The sequence below is a fragment of the Mustela nigripes genome, chromosome 14 (genome assembly GCF_022355385.1).
Source record: "Mustela nigripes isolate SB6536 chromosome 14, MUSNIG.SB6536, whole genome shotgun sequence".
Lineage (NCBI taxonomy): Eukaryota > Metazoa > Chordata > Mammalia > Carnivora > Mustelidae > Mustela > Mustela nigripes.
In genome coordinates, this window is record NC_081570.1 from 1,980,256 (window position 1) to 2,004,757 (window position 24,502).

The following is a 24,502-nucleotide window of genomic DNA, read 5'->3' on the forward strand; positions in this document are numbered from 1 at the left end:
GATCCAACCGCTGCCTCTGTCTCTTGCCCTGCTTCCTCCACAGTGGCTTTGTGCTTAGGCAGCCTCTGGTCTCTGTGGAAGGGCACCAGGCCCCACCGCATCACCCTCCTTGCAGGGAGGACTCGTCTTTGCTGGTTGGCCAAGAGGCCTGCCTCTCAGCAGTCTGAACATGGTTTGGGGTCCAGATCTGAGCCAGCCTCCTGCTTCTGATGAGCCTGGGTCCTGTGGGACAGGGGCAGGATAGGGTGGAGCGGAGTGGGAAGAGGGCCCCAAAGCAAGACTGAGCTGCTGATTCAAGAGGAGGGACTGGGTGGGGGCGTGCAGGGACCACCGAGGCCCTGACACCCGTTGCCACGTCCCAGGTCCTGCCGCCCCGGGTGTTCGTCTTGGCGAGCAGTCAGGGCTGTGCAAGCCGGTGCACTGCCGTCCTAGGCCCTGTGCGTCAGGAGGAGGTCGCCGCGGGTGGAGCCAAAGAAGCAGGTGTGAGGACCGCTGGGCCCAGGGAGGCCGCGTGCCGCCTGCCGTCCCCAGCATCCCCCTGCAGTTGCCTCCTCGGGACAGTTCCCGCTAGACCCCAGGCTGCCCCGTCTCCCTGGGAGGTGACTATGCTGCGTCCAGCGTGTCCATCTCAGGAGACCAGGCCAGGAGCCAGAGCAGTGCTGGGAACCCTGGAGGCCGGGAGGGCCAGGCCCCTCCCTCAGACAGTTGGAGCCCCTCATCCCCCTGAGGATGAGGGAACCACCCTGAGCCATTGGCAACCAGCAAGGTCCGTGGGGGCTCCAGGCATGTGCATGGGCCGGGGGCAGGCAGTGGTGGGGGCAGAAGGGTCCCCTGTGTCCTTAGCTGTGTCCGTCGAGGACACTAGGCTGCTTCCACGCCACCTGGGCCGTGGCTGCCGGGTGTGGGGTGTGGTGGGCAGGGAGCTCCAGGGTCCCCGGTTTCCCCCGAGAACGCTTCATACTGGGTCTGAGAAACCTGACTGCCTGGCCCGGGCCTCCTGCCTCACTCAGATCATCTCGGTGAGAGCAGCTCATGGCGACCCACCCGGGCCTCCTGCCTCGCTCAGACCATCTCAGTGAGAGCAGCTCACGGCCACCCACCTGTCGATTCCCATGTCACAGGGGCTGAAGCTGAGGCAGACACGGGGAGGGTGGGGCTCGACCGGCCGGGCGGCCCCATTCCGGTGCTCCCCAGGGGCCAAGGGTCTGGACCTTTCCCCTCCCGGGTCCCCCTCCTGGACATGAGCGTCCTCCCCAGTGTGTCTGTGATGTCACTGCCGGCTGGTGGTCTGGGGCACGAGCCGCTCAGACGGCCCCTCACGGAGCCAGCGCCGCGGCTGGACCGACCCTCGTGCTTCTGATGGCGGCGGGACGTACGGCAGAGGCTTGGAAAGAGGCTTCGTCACTCTCAGGGCTGGAGGGCACGTGGCAGACCCCAGGGCACGTGGCAGACCCCGGGGCACGCGGCCAGTGGCAGGGAGGGAGAGAGAGAGTGCAGAGGGGGGTTCTGCCTTTATGCAAGGCCAGGGAGGAGGGCCTGGGGCTTGGGGGACTCACTATCGGTGAACTTAAAGCCTACGCGCGTGGCTTTAGAGCGCGGGTGGGTGGGGAGAGCAGGCTCACTAGATAGTCTGCGGCCCGGGTCCCTCGGGGCTTTCTGCGAGGTGGCCTCGTGGCTGGGGGGCCGGGCTCTCCCTCCAACTGGCTGCCGGCCACGCAGTCATTCCACACGGTATCTGTTAAGTGGCCGTCTCCCGGTCAGAAGACGACTGCCAGGCACTCACACCGTCCACTCTGCGGAGGGGCAGGAGCTCTAGGGAGGGCGGACCCGAGTGTGGTCTGAGCATGGGGAGCCGCGCCCCCCAGCCGCCCTGCTCACCCCTTGAGGGCAGAGGGCCCTGGGCACGCCGCGGCACCAGTGTCCAGAGGGGCTTCTGAGCTCTGGTAGGTGGAGGGGACAGCCCTGGGTGCTCCCCGGGTGGGAGGCGCTCTCCCACGTCTGCCCGGGAGGATGTGGGGTGCCAAGCGTGTCTGGGCTAGGAATGGGGGGCTGGCCTCGCAGCGGCTGTGAGGGAGCGAGGATGTGGCCTCCCACCTCTGCGAACAGCAGGAGGGCCGAGTCGGTCAGGTGGGGACTCGCCTTCTAGTAAAAGTCATGCAGGGATGAACTGTGGGCCAAGCTCCCTTCACAGGGCTGGGGATTCCCTGGAACCACCTGGTCGGCCTCCCGCGGACCCCTGCTTGCCCGTCATGGGCGCCGTGACTGGTCTGGGCCCAGTGACCGAGCAGACAGCCTGCCCAGCCCGCACCCTCGCCAAGCCCCAGCACAGCCCAGACACGCAGGTGGAGGCCACTCGGCCACCCGCTGCCGGACTGTCCCACCCAAGGGCCTCTGTTTGCCAGGGGCCGGGAGCCAGGTGCTTGCGGGCTATTGGTCCTGCCCAGGAGCCAGAGGACACAGCTCCCTCCCCAGCCAGCTGCTTGGTCGGCTAGGGTTAGGGTTAGGGTTAGGGTTAGGGTTAGGGTTAGGACGGGGGAGACAGAGCAGCCCCACTCCAGGCTGGTGACCTTGAACAAGAAGCCAGGTCCTGAGGTCAGGCCAGGCAGGGGCAAGAAAGCGGTAGTGGAGTCCGGTATCCCTAGGACCGGCCAGCCCCACGGCCACGACTCAGTCCACGGGCCAGGTGTGAAGGTTGGTGTGTACACCGTGGGCCGGCTGTGCCCTGTGTTGCGGGGGATCTGGCCCCCAGGCATGCCCTTGGTCCAGCAGCAAGATGCAACGTCAGCCCTCCGGGGTGGCATGTCCCGCTGTCCGGACCTTGGGTCTCCTCCGCTCGTCGGCCCTGCAGGCGATGGGGCAGATTCCTTCCCATGAGATGGGAGCTTCCCGCAGTGAGACTGCAGCCAGAGAGAGGCCACTGCGGGGCCATGGGATGAGCCTCTCCACCGCTTCCGTGGCCGGTGGCAGAGCGGGTGATGGCCGCCTGAAGGGCCCATCTGTCCTGGGGTCAGGTCCCCCCACCCCGACTCTGAGTCCTTGCTTGTGAAGCGGAGGCGTCCACGTGGGTGGGGCCCAGCCCGGGCTCCCCCAGCCCTGTGGGAAGGACTGGTCGTTGGCCCCGGACTACCCCCGCCACACGGAGTCGGGCAGTAAAGAGGACGGGCCCCCAGGAGGCCAGCTGGCCCCTGAGCAGGCTTTGGAGGGCCCAGTGCATGGATTCCTGGGGGGAGGGTGAGCTCCCTGAGGTCCTGGCCACCAGGGTCCCAGCTCCTCGTACAGCTGAGGGGCGCAGAGGGAGGCCTTCGTGGGCATGGGGCACTCTGACCCATCCCATCTCTACCACCTTTTTGCCAGGTGAGGCATGGGGGGTGGTTACTTAACTCCCCAGGCCTCAGGTTCCTTGTCTGTACCTTGAGCCGGTGAGAGCATCTACGTCGTCAGCACGGCGAGGACAAGGGTGGTGGCTGGCCCACAGGGAGCGTGTGATAAAGCTAGGTGCTGTGCAGGGTGAGGCAGGGCGAGGCTCCACGTTGAAGAGGGATCAGGGGCCTGGGAGCAGCTGTGCCCGGGAAGGCCCTGACACCCCAGGGCCTCTGTGGCCACCCGCCCACGGTGGGGGGGGGGGTCCCTGTAGAAAGAGCCCTTGCCCTGGGCAGTGGCCATGGCAGCCGACCCCACGTGGCTCACCGGCCAGCGCCGGCAGCTCTCCAGTCGCTTCCTGTCTCCTGCAGGGGGAGAGAAGCCTGTTGGGTCCCCAGCATCCCCGGGGGCTGAGGAGTAGTGAGCTGACGAGTGAGGAGGGCAGTCTTGTGGGGTCTGCGCTGGGCCTGGAGGCCCCCCACTGTCCCGGGGATGGGGCCCAGACAGCATGAAGGCCCCCGCCGTGGGTCCTCCAGGTGTCCAGAGCAGGAATCCTGATGCCCGCCCCCCACCCCCGGACTCTGCTGCGGCCGGGTGTGGACTAAGGGCCTGTGCGTCCCCTCTGAGGGCCAGGCTCTTGGGGGAGGGGCCCCCTCCCAGCTCTGATGAGGCATGAAGGGGAGATGGCGGGTGCCCCGCTAGCCTGGCCGTCTCCCTGCCCCTGCTCCTTCCAGCTTCCCCCACAGAGTCGGTGGGGTTCCCTGCCTCCACACACCCTCCCCGAGCCTCTTCCCGCCTCTCCCAGCGCCTTTCTGTGGTGACAGCTGGTGTGGGCAGGTGGGCCATGGGGGGAGGGGCGGGCTGTGGCCGCAGGGGCGGCAGGCGCAGCTGATCCGGGCTGGGGCCCGCCACCACCTGCCCAGGGCTCAGGAGCCCACAGAGAGCCGCATAGCGGGGCAGACGCCTGGGCTCGAGACCCCCGTGATCACCCAGGGCAGACCTTTCTGGCCTGGGGAGGGGTCACTTCTGCCCAAGGGCAGGAGAAGGGAGGGCACAGCCCAGTGTGGACCCCGGGAGTAGGTTCTCCGGACACGTCTGGGCCTCAGAAGGGGACAGGTGTGCAGGGGGGCGGGAAGGGCGCCCGCTCCTCAGGGAGGCTCTGCGGCCCCAAGGAAGGTGTTGGGGTGGAGCTCAAGGCCAGGGAGCGGGGTCAGCTCCAGGACCCCCAGCCTGCCTGCCTCCCAGTGAGCCCCAAGCTCACCTCCTTCTACAGGCCATGGTGGGAGTGCCTCTAGGGGCACAGAGCCAAGCCCGGGCCAGCACCAGGTCCTGGGGTCAGCCCTGTGACCTCCCCTGTGGGGAGCACTGAGCCTGTGGGTGGTCAGGACGGCGTGTGAGGAGTTTGGCTCTGAGCATTGCACATCCCTGGGGCCCTTCTGTTGAGTCCTGTGCCCGAGGGAGGTGGAAGGCGTACCCCACCGCTTCTTCCGCTGCCTTGAGCCTGCAGGAGGGGCCGGTGTGCGATCTCTAGTGAGTTAGAATCAGGAGAGCTGGTGGGGCCACCTCGGAGGCGACCCGGAGGAAGCAGCTGATGACCGAGTGAGGAGGGGGCAGTTCTTGGGACAGAGTCCCCGGCTCCCAGTCCCTGTGCCCTGGACAGCCAGGACTTAGGACAAATGCACAGGACGCAGATGCTGCTCAGGCAGACACTGGGGCTCCGGCCCACATGGACACCACCTGCTCTCGGTCCATCCGGGGCCGCAGCCTGGCCCAGGCTCGCTGTGGGGGTGCCCGCGCCTCCTCTGTGGTGCCCCGCCGTGTGGGTGGGCCACGGCCCCTCTATCCTCTGTCTTCTATGCTCCCGCCAGGGCTTAAGGGGTGACGCCCTTCTGGCCTGGTGTCCTCCCTCTGGGCGGCCAGCATCCCTGGGCCAGGCTTGGGCCCCCAGGCCTTCCCCGCGGCCTGAGCCACTCCAGAGCCCCGGCTTCCTCTGCCCAAGATCTCACCACCCACTTGGTGACTTCAAACAGCACCCGTGGCCTCCCAGTCTCCATGGGTCAGGAGTCCGGCCTGTTTCCCCGCGTCCCTGCTCAGGGTCTCCCAGCTGCTGGGTCTCATCCGGCCCAGGGCCTCTTCCAGACTGCTTATTGGCAAAATTCAGTTCCTTGCACCTGTCAAGCCCAGGTCGCGACTTCCTTGCTGGCTGTTGGCTGAGGGCCGCTGTTCTCAGCTCCTAGAGATTGCCACCCTCTGCTGCCCTGGGGTGCCTCTACCACCTGGCCGTGTGCTCCCTGAGGCCAGCAGGAAGTTGTTGGCCCACAGGGAGTGCGTTTGAAGCTAGGACGTTGTTGCCCTGACCTTTTTGAAGGGCTTACCTGATTAGGCCTGGCCCACCTGTATAGTTTTCCTGCTGATCGACTGGGAGTTGACTGGTTTGTAACCTAATCCCAGCAGCTGTCACTGCATTCATAGCACCGCCCGGGGAAGGGGTGCAGGACACGGGCCAGAGTGCGGATCTTGGGGCCACCTTGGGGTGCAGAGTCCACACAGGGTTCCTGTGCGCCGGACTCCTGGGGTCTCTCCCCTCAGGCTCTTCTCTCCTTTGCTCCTGGACAGCTGCGCTTCCCCAGCCCCAGGGCGAGATGTTGCCCTGACCTGAGGGGACACGCCTCGTGAGAGGCTGGGGAGGGGCCCGACTCCACACAGCGCCCTGTGGGAGCGGGGGTCGAGCCCTCCTGCTGCTGTCCAGCGCCGTGTCCTCTGTCCCCCCACCTGCCCAGCCCATGAGGCACCTGCACTTCAGCCTCCTCCAAAAGCACGAGGACACTGAGGGGCAGGACCGGGACGGGGGTGGCGATGGGGCTCCCCACCCCAGGCCTTCCCATCTTCAAGCATTCGGGCGAAGGAGGCTCTCCGCCGCTGCCTCCAGCCAGAACTTCCAACTGGAGCTCTCTGCAGACCCCCTCCTCGTGGTCTCATGATGCGTGGGGGGCCCCCGGCACGCTGGGAGCTGACAGCCACGGGGTCCCGGGAGTGGGCTGTGTCTCTGCCTCTGGCTCTCCGTCTCTGGGGGTCTGGGCTGGTCAGCAGATGCCCTGCCGGGCCTTGGCTGGAGCCCCCTGTGCCCCAAGCCCGGGGCTCCCAGGCCCAGGAGCCAGGATGTGGCTGGGGAGGCGGTGAGAATGGGCTGGCCGTCCAGCGCCTCGTGGGTCTGTGAGCTCTTGTTGGGGCCTTGGAACTTGAGTGTGGCACGTCCAGGGTCACATACGTGATTTATCTGTGTGTAACCGACGCCCTGCCTGATTCCAGCGAGGATTCTGGCCCCTAGGAAGGGCGTCATGGTGACCACGGCCACCTCCCTGCCAGGCGGGCCTCGGGGATGCAGGCCCAGACCTGGAGGTGGCGAGGGTCTCGGGGTCGGCACACTGTGACGGGCAGGGCCCAGCCGTCCCCCTTCTGGGCCACATCGCTGTTTGTAGGAGCTCGGCCCCCGTGGAGACACGGCCAGCATCAGGGACCAGAGCACGAGGACCCCGCGTCCCCCCGCTTAGTCCACGGCTTTGGGCCACGCCTCAGTGGCTCGTGCCGGGAGCAGGGCTCCCAGCGCGTGGACCAGGGACGCAGTCTCCGGGGTGCTTCTTCTCTCCATCCAGCTTTGGGGTGTCCCCGGGGAACCACCGTGCTCCCTGCTCAGGAGGGAGATGTGCTCCGCCCAGGGCTCTGGGGCCACAGCACCACGACTTCCCTCGGGGGTGGCCCGGCCTCACCTACAGAGGTCTCAGGGGCCCCGGGCCGGCCCCCTGGTGCTCAGGGGCGGAGGCCCACGGCCCCCCAAGCCTCCCAAGGGCGGCATCTCTGGGGGCAGCCGGTCGTGGCTGGACGGTGGGCAGGCGCTGGCCCTGAGCGCCAGCCCTCCCCACGCGGCCCCGTGGTGCGGTCCGACACATCGGTGGGCAAGCCGGGGCCTGCCTGGACCGTGATGAATAGGCAGGAGGGACGGAGGGGCGGGCGCCGGTTTTGTTGTTAGATGCGGCTGACAGAGCTGCGGGAGAAGGGAAATGCCAGCGAACGGCCCGCACGTCCGGGAGCATCCCGAGCTCCCGCCCCGCTAGCCGCGGCGCCTCCCCACCTGGCTGCGGCCCGCCCCGCAGTGGGCACCCCCGCCCCGGCCCCCGGCCGCGCAGACCCATGCCTCGCCCCGCGGCACGCCAGCCCCCCGGCGTGTGCAGGCCCCCGCGCACCCACCATGCTGTACGTCAGTGACCCCATGCGGCACTTCACCACGGTAGGGGCGGACCCACGCCATCCTCCTCGGGGGGCCAGGCGGGGTGCGGGCGGGGGCTGTTCTCTCTGCTGTCAGCTGTCTGCTGGCCGGGCGCCTGCGGCCGGGGCGGGGGCGCCATCCAGGGTGAGCCGGGGAGACAGGACAGTTTGGGCAGGGTGCACGGTTGGGGGCTGGTCCTGGGCAAAGGGAGCACCCGGTGGGGTTTGGGACGGGCGCCCACTGCCTGGGAGAGGAGGAGGGGTGGTTGTTGGCCAGCGCTGGGTGGCTGCCCTGAGATGTGGGGGCTTCTGAGGCTCCCCCGCTTCGGGCTGGGGACTTTGTCCCAGGCTCAGGGGCCACCATCTGCCCTGCCCTGTCCCCGGCTGTCAGGAGCTCAGGGGACCCTGGAGGTTGCCCTTGCCCCCCGGGGGTTGGGCTGTGAGGCTGCCCTCACCTGCTCCCAGGTCAGGAGCGTCCTCTCCTGGGAATCTGCTCCTTGGGTCTGGGCTCAAGGTCAAGGATTTGCAGCAAGCCGGCCTCGGGTGTCCTGTCGCCATCTCCCAGAGAGGCAGGAGCCTGGCGGAAAGGAAGGAAGGGGCCGCAGGTTTGCTTGGTCTCCACAGCCTGCACCCCGGGGACCTGGGCTCATCTCCAGACTTGCTGGGTCCCCGGGGCCAGCCAGGCACCAGGCAGCTCATTGAGCAGGTGGAGGCTGGAACTAGGAGGCGGGCCGAGCGGGGCTCTGGCATCTGTGCCCCGTGGGAGACCCAGCCGCGGGCAGAGGGAGAGGACGACCGCTGGACAGAGTGCGGGCGCTCCCAAGCTGCCCGGGCAGAGAACAGGAGCCCGGGGCCACAAGGACCTGGGTTTGCGGCCACGCCTGGAGACCCGCGTACTCTCGGCAGCATGTGTGAGCACACGCGTGTGCTTACGTGTGAGAGCATGTGAGTGTGCCCGTGAGTGAGAACACGTGTGCACGTGTATTGTGCTCACTGCGTGCCGGCACGGGCATGTCTGTGTTTGTGCCTGTGGGCGTGTGTCCCCAGCAAGGCCATGGGAAGAGGGACAGGTGTGTGTGTCCCAAGACGGGTGAGGGGTGGGCGTGAGGCATCTCTACGGCCTGACCCCGGCCCCGGCTCTGTGCACTCAGGTTTGGAAACTCCGTCAACGTGAGCTTTTTGTCTGGAACTAGTGTGGGCAGTGGCTGGGCTGGGGAGGGGACATCTTGCCTCTCTGTCCCCCTTCTGTCACTCACTTGTCACTGACCATTTCCCCACTACATGTGTCACTGGGCTCCACGGCACGCAAGCAGACTCGGACCCCCAGACTCTCTGTGCAGGCGGGATGGGAACCCGGAGGGGCCGTGTCCCTGTCACTGAGGTTCTCACGCACACAACCCAAGTCAGAACCTGAGCTCTGGAGGCCAGTGAGCCTGCTTGGCCAGCAAGAGGCCTGAGCACACGGGGACTCTGGCAAAACCCTTTCTCCCGAATGAGGCAGGGCTGAGCACGGCTGCTGTGTGGCCTCCTTCCCAGGGGGCGGGAGGTACAGGGCTCTCTGTGGCACCGTGGAGGGAGCAGTGGGCAGCAGAAGGCCACCGGCGTCCACTCTGCGGTAGGGGCCCCTGATCCGGGGACCAGCAGGGTTGGTTCTGTGTCGACCACGGACATCTCGGGTAGGCAAACATCCTCTGAGCAGTGGCTCTGGGGTGTCTGGGCCCCGGGCAAGTGGACGCCGAAGCCTCTGCCCCCGGGGGAGGTGGGCCGGGCTGGGCACAGTGACTTGTAGAAGCGTCTGCTTCCTGTTTCTATCCCAGAGGGAGACAGAAGCTTCCCGCTGCGTGTAAACATCCTAAAAGAGGGAGGGGGTTTGCCCCAACCCAGCCAAAACCCCAACATGAACAAATAGGGCTGTTCAGAGGAGCTGGTGGGGTCATCTCCCTGCTGCCTCACCCTTTAGGGGAGGGGCGCCCAGCCCAGTTTCCCATGTGGCCCCGTTCCTTGTCCGTGACTGCCATGCCATCCACTGCACCTGCTTGGCCAGCGCCGGGCTGTGGTCTGCTCGGGGCTCTGGGACACCCCCTCTCCCTGCCGTCTTCCCTGTACTCAGGGTCTGCTTCTCCGTCAAGGGCTGAACAACTCCTGTCTTGGTGGCTCCCACATTCTGGGGCGCTTGGCTGGCACTGGGGGTGGGGGCTCCGCACGTGGCAGCTTCTCCACCTGCACCCGCCAGCGTCCCCACTCAGGGGCCCTTCTCGCCCGCGGCCACGCTGCACACGATCTGGAGCGGGCACCTGCGACGGACCTTCCCCGCTTGGACATCTCGAGATTTCCCATTCGCTGCTCTTGGGGGCTGTTCCACTATTCGCACGTTGGTCCCTGTTCGACCCCCTGGCTCTTTCCGTGCCTGTGCGTTGACTGGGGCCCAGGGCTGTCCGGGCCGCAGACGTGGCTGGAGCTGGGAGGTGGGCATCGGAACCTGCCCCCGCCCTCCGTCCGCCGGTCGGGTGGGTCCCTACAGGCGCGTGCCGTGACAACGCCGGGTTTCGCGGTCCAGGAGCCGCACGGGAGGCCCCAGCACTTAGCACCCCCGTGCCGTGGGGTCCGGTCACTCTCCGTTCCTGCAGACCGCGCGGTTCTGGGCAGGAAGGGCCCCGGTGGGAAGCACCAACCGTGCATCAAGACGTAGGTACTAAGCGCCTCGGGCGTCCAAGGTCCTAGCAGGGGGAGGGAGGAGACGGTGCGGGGGGATTTTGAGAGGAGCCCCTGCTGCAGTGCTCGGGGCGGCCACCGGGGGGCAGGGCCGAGGCCGCTGCTCGGTGCCCCACAGCCCTGGCACCTGGGGCCAGGCGGGAGCAGCGAGGAGGGAGCACCGGGTCCGGACGGATCCGCTGGAGGCTGGGCAGGTGCCGAGGCTGGGTGGAGGGAGTCGCCACCTGGGTATTTGGTTGGGAGACCGTGGGAGGGGGATTTGGGGTGAGGAGTGAGCTCGGCCGTGTGTGGCCGGCTGAGCGTCTGGGAGGAGGGAGAGTGTGACAAGCCTGGCAGGGCCGAGGGCGGCCGAACACTGGGGGCAGGTGTCAGGTGCAGATGAGGGGGAGGGGTCCCGGCCTGACCGGAGGAAGAGTCACCAGCTAGGAGACGGGCCTCGGCCTGGAGCCCGGAGAGGGGGCCGCAGAACAGAAAGGAGGCAACACGGACAGGCCCCTGGGGACCAGGCGGGCGGGCTCCTGTCGCAGGATGGAGCCCGACCAGAGCGGCTGGGGTCTGGGTGGCAGGGTGGGCTGGTGGCCCCAGGCACCCTCTCCCTGACCTGGAGAAGGGAGAGCGCGAGGCTCTGGGGGCCCAGGCGGGGATGGACTGTTCCAGAAGGGGCACACCAGAGCGTGCGTCGGGGGCACAGAGGGCTCACCCCCACTCGGCAGCTCACAGAAATGACCCTGCGCTTGCCCCGGCTCCGGCCCCCGCAGCCAGGCTGTGGGTCTGTCCCTGCCGTTCCAGGGCCCGCTGCCCCTCTGCAGCCCGCCCCGAGCTCCCGCCTGCCCCGTGGGGGTGTGTCTGGTCTCGGCGAGTGGAAAATTCACTCTTCTTTGCCTTGGCCAAAACCTGGAGCTCTTCTTGACCATCCAGCCTCCCACTCATGAGAAGCCCGTCCGTGTGTCCTGGGACCGTGCCAGCCCCCTGCTCCGCTCCGCGGCCGACGTCACGGCCTCTGGCTTGGGATCCCAAGGTCCCTTGGCCGAACCGTCCCCCTCAGCCCTTCCTCGGGCAGCGGGTGCTGCTCTCTGGTCTCGGTCTGGAGGCTTCCCTGTGCCCGGCCCGTCTCCCCCGGCGCCTTGCCCGGCTGTGTTTACGTTCAGCCCAGCGTGAAGCCCTGAGCCCGTACACACGCGCTGCTTTGCCGGCCCCTGCAGGAGGCTGTGGGCCACGTGTGCGAGGTGCCGGCGGCTCCCAGTGCGCCGGAGGCCCCCAGGACATGTGTGGGGAAGGGACGGGCTACCCTCACCGATCGCCAGGAAGCTGTCGGGTAGCAGAACCAGTGGGAGGGGCTTGGGTCGGCCCTTCTGTCCACCCCAGAGCCTTGACTTGGGGAAGCAATGAGCCAGCCAGCGGCTGAGAGCCTCGCTGAGGCGGCGCGTGGCTGTTTCTCCATCCTGGGTCCCGGCCATTGAAGGGGGCACACTCGTGACTCTCCCTCCCTGTCCTTGTCACCTTCATGGCACTTGTCCCGGAGGAGAGCAGCAGGCCCCTTGGTGAGGTCTGGTGTGGGCGGGGCCTGATCAGCACCTGCAGGATGGACAGACAGACAGACCAGGGAGAGGTGGGTGAAGGATGTCAGGGCAGACGCCTGGGTAAGGTCAGGCTCTGGGGTGCCAGGCCAGGGGACAGGAAGGCCGACTGTCCCCAGCGGTGCTCAGACCCAAGGGGTACCCCATGAGCTGTGCCTCACCTTTGCTGCAGACCCTGGACATCCTGGATGGGGCTGTGCCCTGGGGGTTAAAATAAAGCCTGTGTGTCCATAGGCCGCCCCATGGAGGCCGGCAGGGCCCAGCCCAAGCCCCCGGGGGCCCTGTGAGGCTCTCGCTGCAGGCCGCTGCCTCCGTGTCTCAGCGGGGCTGAGTGCAGGGGGAGGCGGGCAGGGATGTCCTGGGGACACGCGCCCCGGCAGCTGCGGGAGCGGGCCTCTGGGGGTACGGTTCTCCGGCGCGAGGTGTGGAAAGTTCCACATGGCCCTGGCGGAGGATGGGGCAAGGCCTCGCCTCCGCCCCGGGTGAGGAGACGTGTTCATGCATATTTTCAGGAGAGGGCGCCTCCCCCGGCACGAGTTCGGTCTTGCTGGCATTTCCACCGGTTTAATCACAGACTCCGGGAGATGCTGTGGGAAGCACCGCGGGACGACGTCCTGCTCCGAGTGGGCTGCTTGTCTCCCCCCAAAGCCCGGACGCGCGCGGCGTGCCAGTCACTCACCTCCGGGTCGGGGCGCCCGACATGCCTGCCGGAGAGGAGCAGGGGGAGGAGCAGGGCGTTGGAGTTTCACACTCTGCAGAAGTCTTAGCACTTCTGGGGAGCTGGAGGACCGGGCGGACTGGGCACTGGGCGGTGGGAGCAGACACCAGGCAGAGCCCCCTCCAATCAAAGGGGCGTGGCTCCAGGGAGGGCAGCAGAGCCGGAAGCTGCCGGGAGGTGGGCTCTGTGTAGGGCCTGGAGGCTGGAGGAAGGGGCCGGGGAGCCTGGGAGCCCCACCGTGGGTTAGGCTTAGGGCTGGAATCAGGGCAGCTCTCTGCCGGGGGCTGCAGGGTGGGACCCTGTGCTGGGCCCTCAGTGAATGTGGGGTGCGCGGGAGCTGGCCTTGGCGGGGGGGCCACGCAGACTGTTCCTCTAGGCTGTTCCCCTGGGGCTGTGAGGGGAGAAGGGTTTGCGAGGCTCTAGGGCTGCACGGGCGGCCGGTGGTGCCACAGCCTTGGGGAGCAGTGGACACAGCCAGGGGGCCTGGCATGGTACCAGTTCCCAGCAAGGCCTGGTGGGGAGGGTCGGGGGGAGGAGAGAGGAGCCGGTGATGCCTCAGGCCAGCTGTGTCGCCACCTTCCACATCCGGAAAGGTCATGGGGAAATTTGCTCCGAGTGGCTGGGCCTCTTGGGGACGGATGGAGGACTCTGACAGTCGGGACTGGCCGGCCGGGCGTTCCCCTGTGTGATCCCTGTGAGCCCGGCCAACGTCCCAAAGGAGAAGAGCCTGGGCAAGGCTGCAGGCCGGCCCACCCTGCGGGCTCTCTGCACGGGGAGGGCCGTGGGCTTCGGTGTCCAGGAGGAACTTGCTGGGGCGTTGAGCTCAGTGGGGCAGCCGGGGCAGCCCTTTGCCGCAGGTTCTTAAACCAGTGGACCCGACCCCCACTGGCTTGAAGTGCTGGAGTCCACTCATGCGCGGACTCCGGGTGCAGCCCAGAAATGGGCTTCCTCTTCCTGAGCCTCTCTGAATGTGATTTCTCTCCTCCAGCTTCCTTCCTCGTGAGAACATAGTGTCTGTGATGCGCACGGCGCTCAGCGTCCGTGCTCCCTGACTTGATGTGATCCATGAGGCTTCCGGGCGATGGGCTGGCGGTAGCTCGGGTTGGGGGTCACAAACTGCACTTCTGACCGTGCGGCGTGTCCACGCCCCAACCTGCTGCTGGTCAAGCTTCAGCTTCTAGAGGCTCAGAGCTGGCTGGAAAGTGGACACCCCACGGGATATGAACCCACAAGGGCGTGCATCCTGTCTGTTACTCTACCAGGGAAGTGGGAGAGAAAGCCCCAGAACACAGAACACAAGCAGGAGGAGAGCCTGGAAGCTTCTAGAAGGAGGTGAGCCTTGGAAGGCTCTACAGGTGGAAGGAGAGAATGTGCCGGCAGGGAACCAGCAGGAGCAAAAGCCCTGTGGTACAGACAGCAGTATGCAAAGGAGGCTGGGAACGGGGAGCCCCCGGGCGACCCCATGTCACCACCCAAAGGTGCAGGAGCTCTGTCTTTGGAATCTGTGTGTCCTTGTGGCAGGGACAAAGGGTGCTTCCTGAACTGGGGTTTGAACCCAGTGTCCCCGGCTGCCCCTGTGTGGCCCCACGCGGGGAGGAGGCTGAACAACCTCCGTCTCCCCCAGTCCCCTCCACGAGTGAGTGAGTCAGCCTGGAATGGAACCTTTGGGGACATACTAAGAGTCGTAAATTTTAGCGACACGGTTTTCTGTCCCCTCCGGAGAGAGCACGTGTGACACCTGAGAACACACCTGCTCTGGCCGCTGCATGGTCCCATCTCAATCGCCTGGAGTCCGCCAAAGGGGGCCACAGACGCTGGGAAGTGAGCAGGGCACAAGGAAGCAAGCCGGGCACAGGCTTTCAGAAACAATTTGTGTTCCGTCCGTGTCCCGAAACCTCATTTGAGCTGGTTTATCAGTTTTATATAAACGAACACGTAACACAGGAATCTTAGGCAGCTGCATGAGCCCTGCTCACAGGAAGGGACGGCTGCCCCTTCTGGAGAAGCCCGGCTGCTGAGCGTGGGGAGGAGAAGAGAAGGCGCGGGAGCAGGGAGGTGGCCTGGCCCCTGGGCCGGCAGGCTGGCTGCGGGCTCTGTGGCCGGTTCTGCCGGGTGCTCCTTCAGGGCCCGCATTCAGCCCCAGAGACGCCCAGAACAGGAGTGGGGGCCGTGGCCCATGTGAGCCTTGGGGTCCGTCCGTGAGTTCCTGGCTCTGTTTCATCCGGCCCAGGGTTTCTGAGCATCCCCTCAGGGCCAGGCATGACAGGACAGCAGGACGTGGCCTCTCTGGGACACGGAGGTCTCCTGCTCGCCCCTCATCTGTTCCTCGGGTTAGCGCTGGCCTCTGGGCGAGTGGATGAGGGCCTGGGGCAGCTGGGGCTGCCTCGTCTGCGGCCCTTTCATGGTTGGGCTTTTGTGCAGACGAGGAGAGAGGAGTGCATCGTGCACAGAGGGCTTCCTGGATCTGGGGAGTGTCCTGGGCAGGGGTTCTTCCTCCTGATGGAAAGTTGCAGGTTATAGCCTTTCTGGACCCTCCTGATCCCCATAACCGACCAATGGTTTCACCCCTACTTTACAGATGAGAGGTGGAGTGCCAGGCTGGGTCACACACAGGTAGGGCAGGGACCTCAGCCCCTACGTCTCCTGACCGCAGAGCCCTGCTCTACCCTGCTGGACCTGGGAAGTCCCTTCTGTCTCTCTGCTTTTGCCCCAGGACGTGGTCCTTGTGGGCGGCGCTCATCCTGGACCTGGGCACACAGATAGGCCTGTAGGCAGGCCGTGGGTTGGCCAGGAGAGACCATGCTCTGAGATAGCCAGTCACCAGCCCTTAATCAACTTTAGGGACCCCCAACACTGGCTTGGCCAGCAAAGGGCGCTGGGAGCTTGGGCTAGGATGTCTGGCCGTGGGGCGGGGCTGTGGGGCTGGGCTGAGCGGAGTTCCCAGGGCACGAGGACCAGTGGGCAGGCCAGACCCTCTGCTGCCTATGGGGGTGGGGGTGCACGGGAGGTGAAGCCTCTGCCCCCCCACCAGGCCCCTGTTCTTTGCCACCCCCTGGGCGGGGGATGGATCAAAGCAGCAGGGTCTGGGGACGGGGTTGAAGGCTGAGACGGGCCAGAGAGTCCCCGCGTGTGAGTGCCAGCAGCTCTCTCCTGTCACTGTCTTCAGCTCAGGAGCTAGTCTCTGCTGCGGCTGCTGGGGAGACCCCCCGGCAGATCCGCAGGGGAGGAGGGGACCCCCGGCTGCAGATGCGGCGGCAGGGCCGGGGGGGCTGGAGGCCGGGACAGCTGCACCCCAGGGGGTTCCCTCGGCCTCTCCTTGCTGGTCCTCCGGGAAGCATTCTCCGGGCCTGGGACTCCGAGGCCCCGGCAGTCCAGCTTCTTTTCCAGAGAAGAGCAGGTGCTCAGACACAGCCCAGGTCATCCACGGAGCAGGGGGTGGGGGTGGGGGGTCTCCACTCACCCTCAGCCCGTCCGGTGGCCCCTTCCCTTGGCGGCCTGAGGTCTAAGCCCCTTGCCCCATCCCCGCATGGGTTTTGAGCCCTGCGTGTGAACACCCGTGAGCGCGTGGCCCCCCAGACCTGCGCAGGCCCGTGCCTGAGCAGAAATGGGCCCACCGGGGATCCTGGTCTGAGAGGAGCTGACCATGGGAGCCCGGCTAGCCCCCCGGGCTCATGCAGAGCCGAACACCCTGCATGTGTCCCGAGGGCAGGTTGACCTTCTCTGCCCTGCACAGCGTCCCCTGCAAGTTGGCAGAGAGCAGCAGAAAGCGTTTGTGGAGCGAAGGGACAGAGAGAGCCTTGGGAAGCCCGTCTCCTGTTGGTGGAGGGAGCTCCTGGGTCCTCCCACTGACCCTCTGGTCCCTGCAAAACCACCCCCACCCCCAGCGCCTGACCCGCCTGCCGGCCTCAGAGGCAGGCCGGGCTCCTCGTCTGCCCCGACCTGGAGGGGAGGCCACCGCGGCATCTGCACCCCCGCCTGCTTGCTCGCAGCCCTCCTTGGGTCGGGCCCAGGAGCTCTGCACGCACATGTAGGCACATGTGGGCTGCCTGGGGCCGGGCATGTCCTAATTAGCTCACTCTCTTGGGAGTTCTGATTGAAAGCAAAACAAACCAAAAAAGTCCTGGTTTTGCCCGGGTTTCTCCCGCTGCCAAGGGGGTCTCACCCCAGCTTCCAGGGGCCTCTGGTCTGGATGAGCTGCTCCCCAGCCTTCCGTGAGGCAGTGTCGGGCAGGCTTAGGAAGAGAGATGGGGAGAGAATGAGGGGCTGGTCCCCCACGGCCCTCCCCATCTCCATCAGGAAGGAATGCACAGTCGGGGAAGGGAGAGAGTCACACACCGGCGTGCGCATCCACACCCGACACACACCGGCCTGCGCATCCACACCCGACACACACCGGCCTGCGCATCCACACCCGACACACACCGGCCTGCGCATCCACATCCCACCAGCGGGTCCCCCACAGTCGGCCCCACACAGCACCTGGGGGTGCAGCCAGAGGAGTTCCTGGGGGGACAGGACCCCAAGAAGGACTCAAGGGACAGCTATCACCTGCCCAGTGACCCAACAAGGTGCCGCCGTCCCCTACTCTCCTGGGAGGGGGGAGTTCCCCAGACACGGGGTCAGCGAAGTGCCCTGGGTCAGAGGGCTGTGTACTGCAGGCTGCCCCCTGACTGGCTCTCGCTCTCCATTGGCAGAGGGAGGGAGGGAGGGAGCCTGCAGCCCGGTCTGGGGCTTGTGTGCGGAGCTCTTCCCCCGCATCTCTGGGGGACCTGCCTGCTGGAAGCCTCCAGCTCCCTCCTGCCTCGTGGCTCCTGCGCCCGCCCAGATGCTATCAGCCGGCTCTTTTGGTTCAGTGACTAATTCCCTGGCACCCACCGCAGACTGGAAAAGAATGTGGACAAGTTAAAATCTGAACGATGTTGCCATCGCGGGCCTGCCTCTCATTTCTCCGGAACAGGGGCCCTTTGCCCTGCTGGCCTGGGCTGTCCTCCTGTTGGAGACGGAGCAGGGACAGCTCCGGAGCTGTCGGGCTGTCCTCACCGAGCCCTTGGGTGGCCACAGGGAAGCCGCTCACGGCTCACTCTGTGGGGCCTTGGCTTGTCCTGGAAGAGAGAGGTCACGGGGACTCTGGGTTGGGGAGCAGGCTGGCACCCCGTCTTCCCCAGCCCAGGACCCACGGGGCTCTCAGCCCGGCTGAGCAGGAGGCCGGTCCGCGCCCCGTCCTCCCAGCTGTCCGCTCCGCCCGTCTCTCCTCCTTCGTTCCTTCCACTCCCGGGCAGTGCCGCTCCCGCAGGAGGAGCCTGGAACCCAGGAAGGTGAGGCAGGGAGGGGCATGAGGCCGGAGCAGCTCGGGGGCAGGTGCTCAGGGTCCAGCGCCCTCCAGCAGAAGGCCCTCGGGGTGGTTTTGCACTTTCCAGCAGCCGCGTAGAAAACCGGTAAAAGGAAACCCGTGGAAACAACGGAATAATGTGCGCCGGGTATTGGGGTGATGCACGTTTCAGTTCGTGCTCAGTGTGAAGCCGAGTGCGGATCCTTCCTTTTTACGCTTCCTCGTGGCACCGAGTGTCCGAAGTCCGGGTGCTGCGCGCCCCTCTGGCTCGCCACGGCCATGCTCCATGTGCCTGCGTGGCCGGTGCCTGTGTACTGGACAGTCCCACGCGTGGGGACATGTGGCGGTCCTTGTGAGGCCCGCAGTCCTGTAGGGAGACAGAAACCAGAGGCCAGGAGGGGACAGGGAAGCAACGTGCCCTGGGGATGGGGGGCGCAGGGCAGGGGGTGTCCCCCAGTGGGGCCCCACGTGGAATGGGAGGCCGGCTCCTCTGCCGCCTGTCTTGTCTTAAACTGCTTCATGGAGCCACAAGCCACGTTCTGCAGAACACACAACTCACCTATTCAAAGCCTGCATTTCTGCGGTTTAGACAAGGTCCCCAGCTCTGGGCTCCGGTCCGCACTGACTCCTAGAGCACCTTCCTCATGCCCCAAGGAAGCCGGGCTCCCTGTCGCTGTGGCCCCCAGCCCCTCCCAGCCCCTGAGGCCACCGCCCAGCCTCTCTGCAGGGACCCCACAGCAGGTCCCCCAGCAAGAACACTTCTGGCAAGGCTATGGTCCCCCTGGCTGTTTCATCACCCCTTAATTAGGGGAGGTGTTGGTACCGTTCTGACCATGGACCTGCCAGTCTCTCCACTTGCCTGTCATTGGGGGGTGCTCCCTGGGGGACAGGAGAAGGCACAGGAAGCTAGGAAGGTGGTGGGGGGCCAGAGCGGGAAGGGGTTCTCACAGTGTCCTGCAGGGGTCTCCTGTCTGGCTGGTGGTGGACTGGGCCCCGCATTTATCAACCCCACCCCGCACCGAGGGGCCCTGGGGATGGCAGCTTCAGCCAGGCCTGGGCAGGGGACCGGAGCATCCAAGGAAAGTGCTGGCCTGCCCTCCAGCGGACCCCACCAGGGCTTCAGTAACAATGTCACCTGTCACCTCCCTCCCCCCTCGGGCGTCCCTTGTACTGAGCATTCAGTAGAAGCTCTAAAGATCCTTGTCACTAACAGACCAGACAGGCGGATGTGTGCCTTCCTGGGGGTGCCAAGCGGGAGGAACCCCGGCTCCTGATGGAGAAGGAGACCCCGGGGGTGGGGGCGGAAGCCGCTGAGCAGCCGGTCCCTCCGGCCCTGATGGACGGACGCACTCCTGTGCTTCGTGGCTTGCAGGAGGCAGGCCAGTGGAGGGGGCTGCAGGGCGAGCTTTCCCTGGGCCCCGAGTCTCCCTACTTCCTGCACTGGCTGCTAGTCTGCCTCTGCCCCCCAAGGGGGGCCTCGGGCCCTCTGCCCCTGTTTGGCCGTCCCCTGCTGTCCCCTCTCAGGGTGGCTGCCTTGAGGGTGGCTGGAGCCACCTCCTCACCCTGGCAAATCCCTCCCCCTCCATGCCTCAGTGTCCTTGTCCTCATCTGGAAAATGGGATAATACCAGTGTCCGCCTCAGGCCCACAGAGAGGATTAAAATACATGGCCATCATGGCCATCCGGGCACAGAGGGAGGGCAGCTTACATGTTTGTGCCTAGGAGCCCCTCTGGCCAGTATCAGCAGCCCTGTTCCCTGACCGACCCACCTCCGGTGGAAGCCTCCAGATTGGGAAAGATGCCTTCCCTGCCAGAACTCCAGGAGGGATCCATCGGTCCTCCCCCTCCTTTGCTGGGGCCTCCTTAAGCTCCAGGCAGGGACCGACCCAAGAGGGCTGCTGGGGATGCATCCGCAGTGTGTTCCTGCGGGTGTGGCCCCGGGGGAGGCGCTGGGCTCCCAGGGCCAGGTTAGCCCAGAGGCTGTGGGTGGCAGACCCAGGGCCCCACACCCTGGGACCACCCCCTGCCCTGTCTGCCTCCCTGGGCCCAGGGTCTCCCTGCTTCATGCTATGCCGGGGGTGGGGGGACTGGCGAGGGGGATACTGCCCCCCAAGCCCGAGCCCATCTCCCCGCCAGGAGGTCCAGGGCAGGGAGCCTCCCCCACCAGCAGCTGCCCTCCAGGTGTGCTCCGTGGAACCCAGAAACCCTGGCGCGGGGAGGCTGGTGGAGGGGGAGGGCGAGGTGAATATGTCAGTTTATCCCAACACAAGCAGTGACCTGTCAGGTTTGGGGGGGGGACGGGAAATATTTGGGATGACTGCGCTGCTGGCCCTTTAAGGCTCCTGTAACAGGACACCTCCGGCCGTGCTTCCACTCTCCAGCCTGACTGTGTGTCCCCCTCCCTCCCCCCTTCCCACGCTAGTCCCAGTTCAATCTGCTGAGCAGCACCATGGACCAGATGAGCGGCCGCGCGGCCTCGGCCAGCCCCTACACCCCGGAGCACGCGGCCAGCGTGCCCACCCACTCGCCCTACGCGCAGCCCAGCTCCACCTTCGACACCATGTCGCCCGCACCGGCCATCCCCTCCAACACCGACTACCCCGGCCCCCACCACTTCGACGTCACCTTCCAGCAGTCCAGCACGGCCAAGTCAGCCACCTGGACGGTGAGTGGCGCCCCTGCTCCCAGGGGCATCCGCGGGGTGTGGGGTGGGAAGGGCTGATCGCCCCTCGCCCCGGGGCCAGCCGGCTAGGCAGCAAGGGAGGACCAGCCAGGTGTCCGCAGGGCGCGCCCACCTGGCCCACCGCTGCCGGGAGGAGCGTCGGGCAGGAGGCGGGTCTGGGGCTGGGCACTCTGGGCGTGCCCACCCCTCGGACGTGCGGCCAGAGTGGCCAGCCTCCGCGGGGCCCCAGAGGGGCAGACTCAGCTCAGCAGGGAGGTCCGTGGGACAGAGACGGACCAGTGGCATCCCCGCACTGTGGTGGGGCTTGAGTCCGGTCTGGGTGAGAATGCCGTCCCGGGTGAGCGGGTGAGCGGGCGCGGAGGCTCGGCCGCCTCCTCCAGGGAGTGCCCTCGGCAGGGAGGTCTGCTGTCTGGTGGCTGACAGGCTGGGGCTTTGCCCGCCCGGCCTCGGGGCTGTCATCTGCGAGCGCCAGTGTGCGACTGGGAAGTCAGGGAGGCGGGGGAGTCCTCAGGCGCTGTGGACCTGGGTCTTGCCTCGCCCCTGCGCCCGCCCTGCACGGGGCAGCATTCTGGCCTCCCGCGGGGATTCCGTCAGTTTGGATGCTGTGCTCCGCAGCCCCCCTGGGTGCTCTGAGTTTACCTGGACTCAGGAAAGTGGAGGGGAGAGCAAGCAGCGGGTTAGGCAGGTAGGAAGTGCTCGTCCCGGGGACTGGCTTTCCGGGTTGGGGCTCTACGGTCCTAACGGAGGTGGGTGAAGCTGCGGACAGCAGGGCTGTCGGGGGCAGGGACTCTGAGACCCCCAGGGACAGACCACAGGCTCGCTGCTGAGACTAGGGCACACGGGGCATTGGCAGGAAAGGCAGCCACGGGGGCCCTCCAGCTCTCCTGCCCCCACACAGGAGGAGGATGGGGACGCTTGCCAGGACCCTTCCCCCGGGGACACCAAGCAGGTCCTGGCTGTGGGGCAGCCTCACCCCTTCCAGGGAACAGCAGCTCCGCGGTCTCCCCCAGCCTCTGGAAATGGCCCCTGGACAGAGAAGTCCCTGCGGGGCTGGCGAGCACAGAGCAGGGGATCCTGAGGCTCGGCCGCATGAAGAACAGGGTCTCACGACCCCCACTACCCCTCTGGCCAGGTTGTGGTTTTCCCATACTCCTGGAGGGCTGGAGGGGCATGGATCCACAGGGAGACCCGTCTAGCTCTGCAGGGGCCAGTCCTGGTCTGGGATCCAAGGCCCGGGGGTCCCTGCAGCTCTCTCTGGTTCTCGCTCTGGCTGGGCCCCCCTCCTGCTGACCTATCGCTGGCTGCAGGGCACCTGGTCCAGGGCCCCACCCTCCTCCTCATTCTGGTGTTTCCTTGATGCTGCTGTTGCTCCTTAGAGGGGACGCTGTCCCTACGGCTGGGACTAGTGCAGTAGGAGCGGCTGTTAGCGTCTCCTTAGCCACACGCAGGGCCTGGGCCGGGTGCCCTAGAGCTGGTCCTCCTGGGTGAGGTTGTTGGACAACGGCTATACCCACTGGGGGATTCTCTTATTGCCTGTACGGTTCTGGTCCCCCGACCCCAGATTTGAGGTTTGGCTGTCAGGAGATGCCTTACACACCTCTGGTGACAGGAGGCTCACTCCCTCTCCATGTCCATGCTCATACTGTTTCCTAAGCCCTTTCTCTGGGCTCTCAGGGGAGGGTCCCAGCCCCTCCCACACCAAAACTAGCACCAAGGCCTGAGCAGCTGGACCCCTAGGAATCTTAGCAAGCCTTGGGGGGTGGGTCCTGGCTCTTTCTCTCTGCTGTTTGAGGATGCTGGTGGGGTCTCTGCAGGGTCTTGGGGGACTTGGAGTGCTATAGATGGTCTTAGCTGGTCCTCAGAGAGGGACAGGAGCTGCCCCTCTGCTGACTGTGCCCCTACAGCCTGCCTGGGGTCTCTGCCACTTCCCCCCCAGTTGCTTCCACCCCTCCTGTCAGAGGTTCAGTGTTAGGACTAGAGGGCCCATGGCGGGTCACCGTTGTCTGGCCCCACGTGGCTGCATGGAGTGGTCTGCCCCGGCCAGCCATGCCTGGGACAGGGGTAGGCTTACCTCCACCCAGCGGCTCTGCCCCCAAGCTCTAACCCCCCCCTACCCCCCCCCCCCCCCCCCCCCCCCCCCCCCGCGTCTGCTCTCTTGCAGCTGTGCTGGGGGAGGGGAGAGTGAGCTGCTGGTGCACAGCTCCCCCTCCCAGCCCCCATCAGTGCAGGGTGGAGGTGCGACAGACATTGATAATGAGATTTTTGGCTCCTCGGCTCTCTGGGAGCAGACACCCCGCAGGCTCCTTTCCCTGCCCAGGGAGGGGGCGGGCAGGCTCACGGTGCTGGATGGGGACCACCGCCTGCTCCCAGCTCTGGGGGTCTGGCTGCGCGGGCGCTGCCCAGACTTGCTTCCTGGCCACACGTCTGGGCCTCGGCACCCCGCCCCACGTGGCCCCCGCCATGCCGGCCGGCTGGTAACTGATAGATAATTCGTATTTTTCTCAAGTACAATTCCAAATCGACTGTTGCCTTCACTCCTCTCCTCGCTCGGGAAAAACACCCTCTCCGGTCCTCACGGGGACCACAGCTGTTAATGGGGTCTTTGGCCTCTGCCTGGCCGAGGCCCCCGGCGAGTGCCCCCGGCCCCAGGCGGTCCCTCTGCGCCCGGATCTCACACGTGTGCTCCCTGGGCCCCGAGGCCAGCCCTCCGCTCACAGGCCAGCGTGCTCACGCGAAGCTCACACACGAGGCACCTCGCACACCTGTGAAGCCATGCACGCACTCCATGCACACGTGAGACTACATACATGCACACAGACACGTGTGCGGGGTGCCGGCCGCTTCTGGTCACCACCCAGGGCTCGACAAAGGCCTCCTCCCCCACAGGAGGCCAGGACGGCCGGGTGGCGCATCGCAGAGCACGGGAAGGGTGTGAGTTCAGCCTCCGAGGTTCTAAACCAGGCAGGGTTCAGGCCTCGGATCTGCTGAAGGGCTGTGGGCCTGAGTCTGAGAGTGGGCTGTAGCCCGACCGGTCCCTGTAGACAAGAGCGCTGGCTCCTGGGACCGTTGCGGACAGGGCCTCGTGCCTAGGAAGCACCCACACGTGGCCGCTCTGGGGTTCTGTACGGGGCTTGTCCTGTGTCCGGGGCCTTGTGGGGAGACACACGCTGGATGGCCAGGGCTGTGGGCGGGGGCTGGTCCCCCAAGGCAATGATGCTCTTCGGCCCAGTGGGCGGTATAGAGCCTGGCCAGGGATGGCGGTGTTCGTGCCTTGGTCCCTGTCTCCAAACCCGCACAGTCCAGCCTGGCCTCTGGGCCCTGACGGCCACTCCTGTCCCGGGGTCCCCCAGGGGCCGGTAATGACACGGCCAGCCAGTCCCAGGAGTCCTGAGGAGCAGCCGGTGGTGGGACATCTGGATGCTGGCCCGCTCGCTCTGCTCCATCTCCTCCGGCCCCGGGTTGGGCGTCGCCAGGGAAGGGGAACCGCCCTCGCATTTTGGGAGGTGGGAGAGGGGACTCCGGGGTCAGCCAAGAGGCTTGTATGGCTGGAGCCCTGGTCCAGCGGGGCAGTGTGAGGCAGGCCACTGAGGGTGGACCAGGGTCCCTGGGGGGCTCCCCGTGGCCCGCCCCCCTGAGTGGCCTCCAGCTGTCCCACACGTGACCGTGGGTGAATGCCAGCCCCTCCGTCCCAGGGGTGAGCCAGTGCACGGAGGGTGAGCCCCACCCTCCCGGTGGGGAAGGGTCCCGGGAAAAGCAGGCAGCGGGGAGACTCAAAGGCTCTCCCCGGGGTTCTTGGCAGAATGTGGCTGAGTCAACACTAATGGATTCAGGAGAAAACTTTCCAGCCCCTCGGAGGTTTG

The 24,502-nt window shown here is 66.4% G+C and overlaps 1 protein-coding gene across 4 annotated transcripts in view; it reads left to right on the forward strand.

The window, feature by feature from the left end:
- TP73 (tumor protein p73) overlaps window positions 1–24,502 on the forward strand; it is a 71,025-nt gene that overhangs the window by 21,265 nt on the left and 25,258 nt on the right. For all 4 annotated transcript variants that reach the window (XM_059376802.1, XM_059376803.1, XM_059376805.1 and 1 more), the window contains exon 4: window positions 20,382–20,624. In XM_059376802.1, the coding sequence (XP_059232785.1) occupies window positions 20,382–20,624 (243 nt within the window). The remainder of the gene's footprint in view (window positions 1–20,381; window positions 20,625–24,502) is intronic.